Source organism: Podarcis raffonei, chromosome 1 (genome assembly GCF_027172205.1).
Source record: "Podarcis raffonei isolate rPodRaf1 chromosome 1, rPodRaf1.pri, whole genome shotgun sequence".
Classification (NCBI taxonomy): domain Eukaryota; kingdom Metazoa; phylum Chordata; class Lepidosauria; order Squamata; family Lacertidae; genus Podarcis; species Podarcis raffonei.
Genome location: NC_070602.1, coordinates 84,990,415 through 85,006,404, shown reverse-complemented (window position 1 = coordinate 85,006,404; position 15,990 = coordinate 84,990,415). Strand labels below are relative to the sequence as shown.

At 46.2% G+C, this 15,990-nt stretch overlaps 1 protein-coding gene across 2 annotated transcripts; it reads left to right on the top strand.

Annotated features, from left to right (window-relative positions):
- The first annotated feature begins 330 nt into the window (after nt 1-330).
- LOC128419914 (uncharacterized) lies at nt 331-13,724 on the top strand. 2 transcript variants are annotated; one of them, XM_053401204.1, is made up of 9 exons: nt 331-447; nt 2,247-2,508; nt 3,472-3,581; nt 4,366-4,416; nt 5,746-5,832; nt 6,745-6,816; nt 8,452-8,545; nt 9,374-9,444; nt 12,295-13,724. In XM_053401204.1, exons 2-9 carry the CDS (start codon nt 2,435-2,437, stop codon nt 13,653-13,655), a joined length of 1,920 nt encoding a protein of 639 aa, XP_053257179.1. In that variant the 5' UTR covers nt 331-447; nt 2,247-2,434; the 3' UTR covers nt 13,656-13,724. The 2 variants fall into 2 exon arrangements, with proteins under 2 accessions (XP_053257179.1, XP_053257169.1); XM_053401194.1 differs by having other exon boundaries at nt 5,743-5,832.
- The last annotated feature ends 2,266 nt before the right edge of the window (nt 13,725-15,990 follow it).

Sequence of the window (15,990 nt, the reverse complement as noted above, 5' to 3'; positions counted from 1 at the left end):
GGAAACCCTGAAGCCCCACATCAAGGCAACTTTGCAGAAAGAGTTCTCTTGTTGTAATGATCCGAGCACATTTTTTACATACTCCAGAGAAGCATTTATGAACCAGAAGCGCTAGCAAACACTGATAGATTGCCACAGTGAAAGGGTCAAAGGTGAGACTGGGATGGTGAAGGAGCAAGAACTGGGAAAATAAAGTATGAACTCACATGTTCCCAAAAGTGTGACCTTTTGTAGATTCCCTCCCCCACCCCACATCCTTAAGGAAAGCATAAAGCTCTGATGTCACAATAACCCCCAACTTCCCATTGGCTACTGAAGTTGTTGATCAGCAGGGGAGGAGGGAGCAGGTTTGGGGTGATGGTAAGCTCTTGCCTCCCCCAAGACATCAAGTGCCCAGCTCACCATCAGGTGGAACAAAGAACACGGGCAACCTCTGGATAAACTAAGGTATATTGAGCCTAGGTGATTTTAAGAAGTTAGAAGAGTATCAAATGATGATGGGGAGCAGGAAATGAACCTATGGAAACATGGCTGCCATGGAAGGGGACAAGGGGGCAGCCCCCAGCCCCCAATGAACCATAATCCACCAATTACTAGCATTCTTTTTCTTTTTTAAAAAGGACATGTTTCTATCATTTGTAGAACCTAAGATAAGAGGTAAAATGTACAGGCACTACTGTATTCTCATTTGTGAGAAATTTCCCTGCTCCCATCTTTTAGATATGCATTTGCATATGTATATGTATGGAGTATTTTACTTTGCCCTCACCCCATTTTATTCCCCTGTGGATATCCATGTAGGGGGGCGGAAAGGGTGTGTGTGTGAAAAGCTGGCACAAGGAGACAGGAGAACTTGAGGTCAGAGGGATTGTTAAAACAATGGGTCTTTATGGATACAGGAAGCCTTAACAGCTAGAAGATGTCCCGACATGGGCCAGGCCTACTAGTTGTGCACAAGAAAAGTCCTACTTTGGTCTCTGAAATGGAGGTTTCAAAGTCTCAAAAGGTCAATATAAACCCACGGGAGGTTGTAGACTCTCCTTCCTTTTTAAGCAGAGGTTGGATGGTCATCTGTCATGGATGCTTTAGTTGAGATACTTGCATTGCAAGGGGTTGGACTAGATGACCCTTGGGGTCTATTCCAACTCTACAATTCTATGATTCTGTCATATACCATGAGGTCCATCCACACACTGACAGGCCTGCTTAGCTTCAGGTGGTGACCTCATTGTCTTACACTATAACTTGTTCCATTCTGGAAAGCCTTCCATCCTACAGTTGCATTCACTGTGTAGCTCCTCCACTGATCTTGCCCTACCGGAGCCTAAGAAGAACCCAAACTAGTATAAGTATAAAGTTAAAACTAGTATAAAACCCCAACATTTCCTGGTAGATCCTCCGATCGGTACTGCAATAAGTTTGGGATGCTGTTGCTCCTCCATGAGACCTAAGTGCACCACAGACTCGGCGTTCATTCTTGCCCCTGTGCTAGGGACAATTTGGTGGCCAAAGGTTCCTGCCATTTTATCAAGTTTGCTATTTGTTTTCTGTGGTAGTCAGTCTATTACTGTAATCATGCTAGTGAGCAAATAAAAAATAAAGCAACAGAAATGCCCAGAACTAAATAGACACTACAGGTTCTCTTCTGAGTGAGATAACGTTTGACACTCACAGGATAACTCTACAAACTTCATAAAATGACGCAAACCTGTAAGTGCATATGCATGGCCCATTTATGGTTACTGCCGGGACAGCTACGTGAACAGGACCCAAGAGAAAATGAGGATCCGGTTCACAGATAAACAATTCTGACACATAGTACCTGATGTACTATCATTCTGGCCAGGCCCTTCCCTTGGACACATTCTTGACTTATTTATTGGGGTGGCATTGGCATCTAGTTTGTGTTGCTTGGTCAGTTGGGGTCTGGTGGTTGGACAAACCCTGTCTTTGAGAGGGAAGGTTGGCCAAGAAGGCCTTTTGTACTCCTCCATCACTACAATTCAAAAAGGCATGTGTGTGCACTGCTTTTCTAATAAATAGGAGCTGAAAGTGGAGAAGTGGATTCTTCAAATGGAGAAGCAACCTGGTGAAATTCTGAGTCGAGATACACACACACACTTTTACCTCCTTGGAGGCAGATCATCATCACCGTGTTCATTCTCCCTTTGTGTGCATGCAGTGGGGAGTTCTTGTGGGATGGATAGATTTTGCGGCACCTCATTCTGTTTCCTCTCCCCCTGCAGGGCCCTTTGCCCACAGCACCCACCTCCTGCTGTGCTGTAAGGAGCAGTGCAGCCAAGAGTGCGGCCATGGTCAGCCCTCGAAGCAGCTCAAGTTGTGTGGACGCCTTCGGTGCTTCCAGAGACATTGTTCCCCTTGCAGCCGCTCTTTCCCCGTTTCTCTGCTACTGGTTTCTGCATAGGACAGGCGAATGGATGCCGTGCCAGACTATTATAAGCTTTTAGAGATTCCCCGGGATGCCTCCGACAATGATATTAAAAAGGCGTAAGTCTTTCTCATGAATTCTCAGCGTTCTCTCTCGAGACTTTTGTCCGCAACTCAAGCCATGTGTGAGGCAGGAAAAAAAGATTCCTGATGCCAGTTCAATTAACATGTCACACAACATTTAATACACGACAGCATGACCCTCAACTGTCCCATTTTAGGTGGGGCATCCTGGAATTACAGAAGCCATCCCAGCTTCTGACCGGATCCCAAAATGTCCTGTTTCTCCATCTGCCACTCTTGTGTGAGTCAGCTGGCTTGTGCCAGAGCACCAAACCAAAATATGCTTGTTTTTTGGCCTTGTGTGCTTGTGCGAATCAGCTGGCTCCCGTGAGAGCTCGGAACCAGAAGAACAAGCACCCTGATTTTGTTCAGTGGGATGTCAGAGGTTATGTGATAGTGTATTTTCTTTAATGTAGAAAATGGTGCTTTGGCAATTGCATCATGGACTGTTCCCCACTAGGCCACCAGACATGTTTCAGTGGTAGACAAGCAGCAGTGCTTTAGAGCAAGAACAAGAAAGGCCCTACTAAATTCAGCTTAACCTTCATGGTGACTGTCCACCATCTGTAGATTCCATAGCTTTATGGATTGGGGCATTTGATTTTGGGGGACTTAAGACAATGGTCGATGCCTGGTGGCCCAGTGGAGAGACCAAAATAGCAGCCGTGGCAGAAAAAGTATGCGCTAGTGGTGGCAGCTGGGCTGGGCCTGGTTGAGGTGGTGGTGTTTCTGTATAGGTGGGTGGGGCATAATTGGCACCATGCCAAGGACCCCCAAATTCTTGTGCCAGTCCTGCATGGCCATCTGGTTGTTCACTGTAAGAACAGAAATCAGGACTACATAGGTGTTTGGGCTCGTTTTACGTTCTTAACTGGGATTTGCATTGAAGGCGGTTTATTGTTGCAGAAGGTGCTGTGACGCTCAAATACTGCATTCCCTTTCTCTCCTGGGTCTGTGCAGGTACAGAAAGAAAGCCCTACAGTGGCACCCGGATAAAAATCCAGATAGGAAGAATTATGCTGAGCAGAAATTCAAAGAAGTTACAGAAGCTTATGAAGTGTTGTCAGACAGTAAGTGACCAAGTTCATCTTTCTGCCACCGACTCTCTCTCAGATCATTTGGGCTTATAGGCTTATGTCTCCCTGGACTTTGGAACACTGATTTTCACAGCCCTTGTTAGCCTAAGTCACTTCATTAAAGAATCAGAGGTTGTGACGGCTGTCTCTCTGGAATTCCCCCCTGTATTTTCGATTACACGTCTAGACCAGGGAGTTGATAGCAATAGACATGGATTATGGGGAGAGGCCTTTTTGGTAAACTATGGAAAATTATTGCCTGGCAGGTTTGTCATCAGGGATTGGCACTGCCCACACCCTATCAGGGGCTCCCACTCCTAACCCTGGGAGCCCCTTAATCCAACTCCTGCTAATTCTCTTCGCTGTCATTGCCTGCACACTTGCCCAAACCAAGTGAGCAAGGACAGGAGCAAAGAGAAAGAGCAGCAGCCTTCTTCCCTCCATCTGTGGCAGTGGTGCAAATTGGGCAGAGCACATTCAAAACACATAGTTCCCTGCCCCCCAAAAGAGCATGGGAACTGTAGTTTACTCCCCAGCTGAGCTAAAATTCCCCGCACCCTTAACAAACTGCAAGGCGGGATTCACCTAACAAGTCAAGAGGCAGCAGTAACAATGATGAGAAAGAGACGAGGCTACTCAGGGTCTCCCCAAACCTGGAGCCAACATTGTTACCTGCAGAAGCCAGGTTTCATAATCTATATTGCAGAGTTTCTAGAGGGTGCAAAGATTACCATTTTACTTGTGAACTTGCCAACTGAGTTCTCCTTCCTTTCTTCAGAGGCCAAGCGTGAACGTTATGACTGCTATGGAGATGGAATCACAACGGCAGGTAAGAAACATATTCTTTCCTACTATTTCTTCTAAGGCCCATGAACCTCACATATAGGCTAAGATTTGTCTGGCATCTTATTTCGAATCCATGTTATAGATTAGGGTCAACCCTAGAAATCAACACATGCTATGGTTTTGGTTATTTGTGGTATGAAAGGAGAATGCAAGCTGCAAAGGAATTCCTAGGCTGCCTTATGCAAAGCAGTCTGGCTGGCTTAGTGAAGAGCAAACCTAGCATGACACAAAGCGTTGAGAGGAATCCTTTAGCCTGGAGGGTGAGATGTTACCAAGGTGATGGGGTGTATGTTTGAGGGGACAGGAAAAGGGATTTTTCAAGCAACGGGTTTCTGGAAGAGATAAGGAAGAAGAAGAGCTGGCATCTATTTTTGAGGGAAGCAGCCTGAAGGTTGCTTGTGCTGCTGCCTCTGCAAGTCTGTATGCTGTAAGATCTGGATTTCTTCCATGCAGAATGAAGGTGTAAATAGGTGAATAAGCCATATTTCTTAAAGCATGACAGTCTCCCCCATGTCTTTCATTCTCCAAAGGGACACAGGCCCTGTGTGTGTGCCTGGGACCCTATGGGCTTTTGCCGCCACTTGGCAGAGAGAGGGGTAGGCATCCAGCTTTTGTAACAATATTCTTTCTGAAGTGTAGGTAGGTTCCCACGAGGCAAGACACAGTGATAACAGCAAGAATCTTTATTGAACTAACAGAATGGGACAACAGGTGCAAAGCAACTGCTTAAATACATTTCTGAAGGCCTGGGCCACTCCCACTCCCAATGTGATTGGCTGTCTAAACTTCCAAGCTGCGAACCATAAGTCAGAGTTTAAGGGCCAATGACAGAGGCCCAAATCCTGAAATGTTCTGTGATTGGATATCATGTATTGAATCAGAACACAGGGGCTCAGACTCCTTAGTCCAGACTCAGGCTCAGACAAATACAGACCACTGAATACACAAGACTTTCTCTACTATTTCACACATCTTTCTTCTAAGGCCCACAAACCTTACATATAGGACATATGGCATCTTATTATGAACCCAGAACTGGAGTCCACAGGAGACCCCTCCCCTCTGGATGTCTTCTATTAAAACTCCCATCAGTTGTTACCAGCTCACACAGAATCCCTTGTGCTGAGTGGAGAAGCGGGTTTCCATGAGTGTTTCACAAAGGAGCACCAGTCACGGACTACTCATCCTGGCTACACAGCTCTGCTCCAGAAAGGGAAGGGGCTTCTCCATTTTTTTCTTCATAAAAATTATAGAGTGGGAGCATCCCAGGACTTCAGTGATGTGTTTGCAAATCATGTTACTACCCCAGCAGTTCCTGAAGGAGACGATTTGAAATTCACCTTCCGCAGCCCCTGGGAGGTTTTCCGAGAGATGTTTGGCAGCTCAGACTCTTATGCTGGTAAGCGTCATTCTTATCTGGATTGTGTTTTGATAGCTAAGATTTAGGCTTTGTTACTGAAGGGTTGTTATGTTGAGATAAAGGGCCACAGTCGCCAGGAATAAAGAATTTCAGGATCCCTTGGCCTCACTCCACCCTTTCCTCTTGGGTATCTGTCTGTAAAACTGTGAACTCTGTGCTTTAGTGCAGGCACCCCCAAACTCAGTCCTCCAGCTGTTTTGGGACTACAACTCCCATCAACCCTAGCTAACAGGACCAGTGGTCAGGGATGATGGGAATTGTAGTCCCAAAACATCTGGAGGGCCTGCTTTAGTGTTTGCAGTTTTCTTGTGGTTCCCATTGACAGGAGATCTACTCACCCACTGGAGTTCTACCAGGCTGAACGTGGACCATAGCTTAGTAGAAAATTAGACTTCAAAAAACAACCAAATTTCTTTGGTAGATTCTGCAACTACTAACAGCCGTTTGTTTAGGAAACCAAAACAATTTTGTCATTATTGTCACTGTGGTTGCTACTATTTTGCAGTAGCAGAAGTCATTGTGGCTGGCAGTAGTAGCAGGAGTTGTATTTCATTTCTGTTATTATTATTTTATTTCATAGTAGCAGTAACAGAATTCCATGTATTTAAAGTCTGAGCATCCTTCCACTGTAACACTCAAATCTGGGACGATTGATGTAGCTGTTTACAAAGGTCAGTTTTTAAACACCTAAAAAGGCCCCAAAGAGGAATTTGACAAAGAAGTAGATAATAAAGGGGAGATGATTCCAAACAGATAGAACAGCAGTGAGTGGTGGTGGAGGTTGCGATAAAAGAGGAAGCAACTCCAGGATTGCAATGACTTAAGTTTGCGCATAAAGCCACTTGCTGTTGCCATGAGTTGAATTTTATCTCCACTCTTCTGCTTTCTCAGCCAAAAAGGAGGAAGACGTCCCATGGTACTTACGAGGCCCCTTATTTTCCATCTCCATTTCAGAAGACTCAGGTAGGATGTTACCAGCCTTTAAATGTGAATCCCTCTATCTAACCTGGAATGCTTCTGCCATTCTTCCGCCTTCTGATCTGTCAGCTGTAACCTCCCCTCAGCTTTTCTCCTTCTGTTATGGGAGATGTTAGGAGTCCTTCCTTCCCACTCCCCTCCAAACCTTTCCTTGTTGTGGGGGCTGACCTCCGTTTCTCTAGTAGCTAGTCTGGCTCTCCAGTCTGAGCTCTGAACCTTTTCACTTGCTGCTTCTGCTAGTCAGTATGGCACAGTGGACAGAACGCTGAATTTCAACAAGGGAGGAGGAAATCTATTTTCAAATTTATGCTTAACCATATTGTGGGTCAGTCTTTCAGTCACAGGTGATTGCAAGGGGTAGGGTAGCAGGTTCCCCCTCTCCCCAGTGTTTTCCACTCCTCCGCTTTTCAATCAATGTGTATTAGGGCCCTTTGTAGCATTGATTAAATGTGCAGAAAGCCTACACATTGTTAAAGAAACCTTGTTTCCATTCTCCAGGGATGGCCCTATCATTAGGTAGAGTGAGAGCTGCCTCTGGGCAGAGAGTGGACCAGCTGTGTTCTGCATGGCCTGGCCTGCACCCTCTCTGTTAGCCTTCTCCCTCGGGGGTGGCAGACCCTCCAAGTGTCCCTATTTTCCAGGGACATCCCTGATTTAGAGAAGCTATCCCTGTTTCTGGTTTGATCCTGGAATGTCCCACTTTTCCTTAGTATGTCTATATTTTCATTGGAAATTGTGTTGGAGGGTATGGAGTTATCCAGCCCCTGAGCTTTCTGAAGGGAATCCTATATAGGAAAGTTTTTTAAAACAAAATGTTTAATGTTTTATTATGTATTTATATATGTTGGAAGCTGCCCAGAGTGTCTGGGGCTGGCTAGGTAAGATGTGTGGGGTATAAATAGTAAAATTATCATTATGGAATGCGACGTCCCAATTTTCATCGGAGAAATGTTGGAGGGTGTGGTGTGGAGGAGGACTCTGTCCCATCACCAGCATTGCAGCAGGATTAAACTGCCTGTCTAGCCAGCTTTTAAACATAGAATTGGGAAGGTATCATCTTGTAGATAGGATAGACCATTGTGCTCCAGTCTCTTAGCCAGTCCCCTAGTAGCAGCAGAGGACTGGGTGAGTCCCCATTCCATGTGTGTGGAGTGTGTGTGTGTGTGTGTGTGAATATGCAGCACTGAGATCCTTTTTCAGGTAAACTTTCCCCTACAGGTGTGAGCTTGCACTGAGTTCCATTGTCACGTGGTCTTGGATAGGCAGAGGAAAACTAGCTTCAGAGTTCAAACTGGAAGATTAGGTACATACACTAAGAACATAAAAGGGGTTTTTCCAGCTCTGATTTGGGTGACTAAGAGCACATCCCTTTAAGTACTTTCAAACATCAAGGCTAGACTCTCAGAGGCCTGACACAGAGTGGCTTAGGGTCACTTGTAGTCCACAAGGCAAACTGCCTTGGGCAGGGGTTGTCCTGAAGGAAAAAGAGATAACCATCCTTTGGAGGATACTATCTGATGGGATGCAGGGATGACTGGCAACTGGACAGTAGCACAGTGAAAACCTCAGCTGCCTGCTAGCATTGGTTCCCAGCAATGAATTTGTCATCTTCTTTTGCAGGTGTTTCAATAACATTTGGACCCAAAAGATCACTATGTTTCTTCTCTCTTGATCCCAAAGTCTTCAGTTTAAGAAACATAATAAGCAGGAAAAGGTATGAGTTGTGCCTCTGCTGTCCCTGAATACAAGGGGAAGCAGAGGTGGGATGGCCTAGTAGCTGCTGGTCAACAGAGCTAAGCAGTGGTTCAAGCAGAGGTGCACGTGCACAGCAAGCTCAAGTCATTTCCAGCATTAGCCTATCAGCAGGGAACTCCCAGCTGGGAAGCCCTCAGAAAACCTAGTCAACCTCTCTCCCCAGCATCTGGCAATGAGATGCCAAGGGTTATGCAGGCCTGAAGCCAAAAAGGACCCAGAAAGTTGTATCCTTTTATGGAACAAATCTGAAGGACAGAACTAAATCCTTTTTTATATTATTTCATAAAGTTTGTACACTGCTTGATTATATCACAACCATATTTGAAAAGATACAAAAGTTAAAATACTAAAGCAGATGAAAATTACCTCAACCTTCTAAGCATCTGGGTTGCTGGGTTGCGCTGGGGATACATGGCTCTGCCATGTACAGATACAGATATAGATCTGCATTTCCGATAGGTGTCTCTCCCCCCCCCCACCTCAGGATCTGGTAAAAGCTGACATGTGACAATATGTCATCATGCTCAGAGTTCCCCTGTTCCCCCCTCATTTCATTTGCTGCTGCTGCTTGCAAGGGATGTGAAAACAGTGAGTATGGTGGTGTCATGCCTTTTGCTGCTAGGTAGTAGCTGGAAGACGTGAGCTATAGCCCCATATCTCCTAGATGTGTCCAGAATCTAAAAAGGGCACTGATAGATTTTTAAAGCAGCCATCGTTGTGGTAGATGGGGAAAGGATGTCCATCTGTTTGCTTTCCACTGGGTAACTCCAGTGTGTTGATTTTCCAGGTCTGCAGATAAAGATTCTGAACAAGTAGAAGCTAAGGATGATAGAGAGATAAAATCTGCTGAGGCTTCAGGTAGGAAGAAATGATTTGGGGCCACAATAAAGTTCATAGAGCTCGGAATTATTCCAGAGCAACCTGTTATTCACAGGCAGGTACAGAAGAAAGTATGAGGCCTGAGTCTTTTTGTCCTGGCTACAGATTGCACTTTTGTATTTGATGTTAATTAAACTATCATCTTTTAACACTGTAAAGGTAAAGGGACCCCTGATCATTAGGTCCAGTCATGACCGACTCTGGGGTTGCGGCGCTCATCTCACTTTATTGGCCGAGGGAGCTGGCGTACAGCTTCCGGGTCATGTGGCCAGCATGACTAAGCTGCTTCTGGTGAACCAGGGCAGCGCACAGAAACGCCGTTTACTTTCCCGCCTAAAGGGAAGTTCTCTTTCTGCGCATAACTGTGGCATTATGGGAAGTCTTGCTATGGGAAGTATTGTTTCTTTTCTCTGGCATTCTGGGAAGTCTCGCTTATAATCTTTTCTCTGTTTCTGCACACACTGTACCAACCTGTTCCAGATACCAAGACATTCCCTCATTGCTCAGTTCATCTTAAGTTCATGATGACCTGTTCTCAATGCATAGCTGACCACATCTATGGAACTCGATTATTATATTTTTTCATGTTATGATCAATCATTAGTAATTGTTTTAGTCATGCTATATCAATCTTTAGTTATAATTTAATTAGGAGGTTTCATGCCTGTCTAGTTCCAGCCTCCGTTTCCTAGCCTTTAATCTATAGGTGATTAATGTCTATATGCAATTCCCGCCTTGTACTTATGTTAACCAATCAGCAACAAGTTGCTTTGTGTTTGTATCAACCAATCAGCCACAAGCACACCTGTGCCAATGCTTGTAATATTCAATAAAAGAGAGTTCCCGGGGCTTGCCCCGGCAGACGCCTCTCGCATGGCACCTGCTACTCGTCTGTCGTGATTTTCATTCCTACACCCGCCAGAGCGGTACCTATTTATCTACTTGCACTTTGACGTGCTTTCGAACTGCTAGGTTGGCAGGAGCAGGGACCAATCAACGGGAGCTCACCCTGTCGTGGGGATTCGAACCGCCAACCTTCTGATCGGCAAGTCCTAGGCTCTGTGGTTTAAACCAAAGCACCACCGCCGACCTTCTGATTGGCAAGTCCTAGGCTCTGTGGTTTAACCCAAAGCACCACCTGCGTCCCGCTTTAACACTGTACTATACCAACAAATCCTCATGTGGATTATACACCCTCTTCTCCATAAGTAAAGGGGCAGGAATGAACCACCCTTTAAGCACTGTAAAGTTCATTGTCACGGCTCCCACCTTTGGAAACAATACTCAGACTCTCTCAGCCCGGGGAAATCTGAAAGTTGATTTATGAAATCAGCACATGGTTTCAGCATTAGCTCAAAGTACAGAGTACATCTTTCTAACACAATAATAGGCATAAGCACAGGCATTGTCCCAGCAACTGACATGACGCTCTCGTTCAACTTTTAAAGTGTGTGCGCGCCTGTCATTCATGCTATTATCATTCCAAGCAAGAAGATTGAGTTTGGGAGCATTCGCTCCTACAGGGAGAAGGAGCTGTCCATGCAGGTGCATACAATGGCACATCTTTGGCAATGCGATCCGAGTTCAACACTGACTCTTCCTCCACCTCGGCTTCACCTGGCTCCACTGGTTGGCCAGCTGCCTCCTCAGCTACTCTGGTAGCTTCATTCTCCTCTCCCTTATTGTGACATCTGCAAACAGTGGGGCAAGACACTCTCCCAAGTCACTGCCTGAACTTTCTCCACTCCGACTTCTGGATCATTCTCTGGCATTCCCGTCTCATCCTGGCTGGCAGCATGGGGCCCATGACACCCGTAATCTCTGACTGTTGGCTATGTTGTCTGGAGCTGATGGGAATTGCAGTCCAGTAACATCTGGAGGGCAGTAGGTTGGGAAAGGCTGTGGCTCGCTTTCTGATATGTTCTCGGTTCATCTTAGAAATAATGATGGGTCATTAGAGCAGATACTGGTCTTATGAAAAAGTTATGTCAAAACTATGTATAGGGGCAAGTGCTGGGATTCTGTGACTGGAAACCATTCCAGTGTTCGCCCACCATGACTGAGTTCTTCCAACTCTTTAGTTAAGTACCTCAGCATCAGTAAGCCTCTTTCTTGATATGGGAATGAATGAATTAAAAAAGCAGGCTTTTTTACTTCCTAGTGCTGGGGACTTGTCTAGTTCGGGGATTATTACCCTGTGGCTCTCCAGAGGTTGTTGGATTTCAACCTTCACCAGTCCCAGCCAGCATGGATGATGGGAGTTGTAGTCCACCAACACCATCCCTGGTCTAGATGGAAATTTGTTCCCCACCTGCGGTGCCCTTTCTCTCGGTGGAAGTATTAGGAGTGCTGAACCTTGTCTTGGGAAATGAGTTGCTTATTAAAAAGAAATAACCCAACGGGTTTATATATATATGTAATTTTTATTAGATTTTCTGTTTTACAATTTAGAATACTCATTTAAACATCCTTAAAATATCAATGATTTCCCTTCTTCTCTTTCCATGGTTCATTCTGCATATCATAAATCCCTGCATAGTTTACATAAACTAAACCATTCAGTATTCCATTATTACATCCATCAAAACTTATTTACACTGTTGAATTTATCTTAATGCTGCCAGCATTTTCAAGTGTACACAGTTCCCCCCATATATTCAATAAATATTTTCCAATCTTCTCTAACCATATGTTCTTCTTGTTCTCTTATTCTATAGGCTAAGTCTGCAAGCTGTGCATATTCCGTCAGCTTAAGTTGCCATTCTTCTTTATTTGGGACCTTGCTCGTTTTTCATAACCCAACGTTTTTTGTTTCTGTGGTCATTGTAGGTGAAAACGAAAGCAACAACATAGAAGCAGTGGGCAGTGAAATACAGACGGAGTATGAGTCGGTCCCAGAATACAAGGAGAATGATGGAAATGGATTGGGGCCGGGGTATGATGAAGATGATGAGGCTCTTGGGGGATTTGAGTCCTACGAAAGGTGGAAGAACCCATGTGCAGTCTATGAGGTGGTGAAAGATGAGGTGCCTTCAGCCTATCCTTCGTCTTCCACGTACGAACCGCAGTATGGATGCAGCTCTTACACAGCTTACGAGATGCCTTCCAGGTGCTCATCTCCTGTGAAGAAAAATGGAGCCTCTCCTGTGTACGAGTCGCAAAATGCGTATGAGTTTTCTACCATATATGACCCTCGGTATAGCTGCGGATACTCCCCCATTTATGAGTCACAGTACGATGATGACATCTCTCCATCTGATTCGCCGTACATATATGAGACCTCTGGACCAAAGTCTCAGTACAGGTTCGACGACTCTTCTGTGTATGAATGGCAATACGGCTACGATACCCCTCCAATATATGAAACGCACTATACCTGCAAGGACTCCCCGGTGTACGAGTCTCCGTATGAATGCGAGTGCTCACCTGTGTATGAGTGGCCCCCGCAGCAGAATGAATCGCAGCTTAAAGATGCCCCGACTCCTGAATTTGAGGGTTGGAATAACCCTCAGAGGGAATGCATCTCACATCCCAGATGTGGTGAGTCCCACGACCCTCTGGATCCATCTTCTGGAGATGCTGAAGATGCTCAAGGACCTGCTGGATACAGGCTGGCTTCTGGAAGCAGGCCGTCTTCGGGTCTCAATGAAGCATCACCCGCCTCCCTTAGGGTGACAACTGGAAGTACTCCGCCAGCTGTGCCTTCTGAGGAGCAGGGCCAGGGACCAAATGGAGCCAGGAAGCAGCCAGCGGAGAGCTCGGAAGGGCTTCTGGGAGGCATGAGGAAATTCCTGGACGGAACGAGGAAGCTTTTGTGCAGAGGGCACCAGCCTTCCAAAGAGCCCGTTTCAGAAGGAGACAAGTGGGCAAGCAGTATAAGCCAGCTCCCAAACATCAACAACCCGCCTCAGAGAGGGGTGAGGCAGCTGCATAGTGGAGGCAACCCTTTCCTGTGTGGAAACCATATATTTGTAGACCATTCCAACTGGCCCAGAGGAGACAGGAATCCATGCGTCGGCAGAGCAATCCATGCACACATCCCAAGAGGGGCCTACTGGACAGGAGGGGGAATGACACCTCATCTCCCAGATATCTCCAGCAGGCTGCTGGGCAGAGTAAATAGGATGCCTGGCAGGAGCAGTTTCTCCTCTCCCCTGACCTCCCCTTCCAGCTGCTCCTATAACTCCTAGACCAAGGAGAACCTTATAAATCCCCGGAAGCTGGAGAGATGCATAATAAAGGGTGGAAGTGAAAAATTTTCCAGGTTGTGTTCTGCTGTAATTTCATTTAAAAGCCAAGGACATAGAAGTTGCTTGAGACTAGCCTGCAAGGTCCTGGAAGGTACTGCCAACAGGTGGTGCTATGTTTCAGATTGTGTGCCAGCAAATCCCAAGTGTTGCAATTTGGAAAAACGTTTGTAAATGGACCACATCTGCAGCTCATTGGACACTTCGCTGGCATAGCTTGCTGACATTAGAGGCCATTTCTGTTTCAAAATTAAAAGCATTTTCTGTTTACTGTCAAAGATTGAAAGGAAAGGTTTGGAATATGGATAAGTGGGGGTGGGGGTGGATGGAGGGGGTGGATTAATGTAATGATTTGTGGTTCTATTATGGGATGAAAACCACTGGTGTAACCTCTGGATGCCCTGCACATCTCATTGTTTCCGACATTGGAACAGCAGGGGTTACGTACCACGTTCTGTACCATGAACACAACTATGGATCCTATATTATGTGTTGGGTATATCACACAGTAGGGACGTGGGTGGCGCTGTGGGTAAAAGCCTCAGCGCCTAGGGCTTGCCGATCGAAAGGTCGGCGGTTCGAATCCCCGCGGCGGGGTGCGCTCCCGTTGCTCGGTCCCAGCGCCTGCCAACCTAGCAGTTCGAAAGCACCCCTGGGTGCAAGTAGATAAATAGGGACCGCTTACTAGTGGGAAGGTAAACGGCGTTTCCGTGTGCGGCTCTGGCTCGCCAGAGCAGCGATGTCACGCTGGCCACGTGACCCGCAAGTGTCTGCGGACAGCGCTGGCTCCCAGCCTATAGAGTGAGATGAGCGCACAACCCTAGAGTCTGTCAAGACTGGCCCGTACGGGCAGGGGTACCTTTACCTTTTTTTATATCACACAGTGGTTGGGATTTTCTGAACTTTCTCTGAACTACTTGCCCATTCTCATGTTGCCACCCTCTGGATTTCCCACAGAAGGATGACAATTGCAGGGTCCAGGTCAGTTCATATGGGGAGAAGTGGTCTATGAGATACTGGGGTCTGAGCAGCTGTATTGCTTCAACTAAAGGTGGGTGGGGGAAAGCTTCCTGAAATAAGAAAATGAAGACAAGGAAAAGGAAGCAGACAGAATTAGAACCATACTCATTGATAAAACAGTTTAGTTTCTACATGCAGGGCACTGTGGTTTTCATTTTCAAACAGGGTAAACCATTAAAAAATGGCACCCCATCTGCATTCTGAGGTGGTTCAGTCCACTTTCCCACCTCTGAGACAGCTGCTTGATTCTGCTGTGGGTGTAGATGTGCAGAACCTGATAGACATGGGGCGTGGGTAGGTGGTAACAGAAAAAAATATGCCAAAAAGCAGAAAATAGCCCATCCCTATTTGTGTGCTGGAGCCTCAGCCTGAGATTTTACTCTTTGCCTTGGAGATTCCAAAGAGTCAAACGGTATGTGATGTGAAAGATGTGGGATCTCTCTCCCTCTCTCTGTTTAAACAAATTTACAGCAGCTGGTCGAGCAGTTAAAAAGGAGAAAAACACACATATTGTTACAATATTGACCCCCAATCTCTGCTTAGCAATAGGTAGCAAGATTCCAAGGAATCAAGGTGTGGAGGAGTCTGTTCTGTCTTTAACAAATATGGTTTATTCTACACATACCGTATTTACACCGGAAGCGTTCAATGGAGGGAATGCAGAGTTTAGAGCATTCGCATCTCAAGAGGGGTTTGTTCCCTGCAGCGGCGCAGCATTGGAGCCTAAGGAATCCTTCAAACCATTCCCATGCCTCTGTCCCAGCCTGCCAGAATGCTTCTCCTTCAGCCTCTGCATGGAGTTCTACCTATTTCCTGCTTCTCCTTCCCCTTGCCGACCAACTGCTCCCCTTCTCCCTGCTTTTCCAAGCCTAGTTTTAAAAGGGGAGAATTTTCCTGTGTGACACCATGCTCATGTTACCCTGGCAACCTCCCCCTCAGTTACCTGTGTCTCTTGTAGATGGCTTAATGGCAGGACCACCATCTCCCTCTGCCCCTCTGTCAAAAAAGCAAGCTCAGCCTGTCAGCTCTGATTAAACCCCAGCACCCAATAATCTAGAGGGGGAAATCTGGCACCCAGGGATATGGGGGACCCCTGCTCCCTCACTAACTCCTAAGAATACATTTTCTCCTCATGCAGTTTTTCTAAAGAAAATTTCCCTCACCACACCCCTGCCACCTGGTATAGCACCTGTATATTTCCCTGATTGGAGCAAATAGCAGCTGGGTGTGCAGCTGCCTGTGTCACTACTTTCATTGA

Coding starts and splice junctions, on each gene's coding strand:
- LOC128419914 (XM_053401194.1), top strand. CDS start 2,435: ATGGATGCCGTGCCAGACTATTATAAGCTTTTAGAGATTCCCCGGGAT. Junction 6,817..8,451: donor CTCCATTTCAGAAGACTCAG/GTAGGATGTTAC, acceptor CTTCTTTTGCAG/GTGTTTCAATAACATTTGGA. Junction 9,445..12,294: donor AAAATCTGCTGAGGCTTCAG/GTAGGAAGAAAT, acceptor TGGTCATTGTAG/GTGAAAACGAAAGCAACAAC.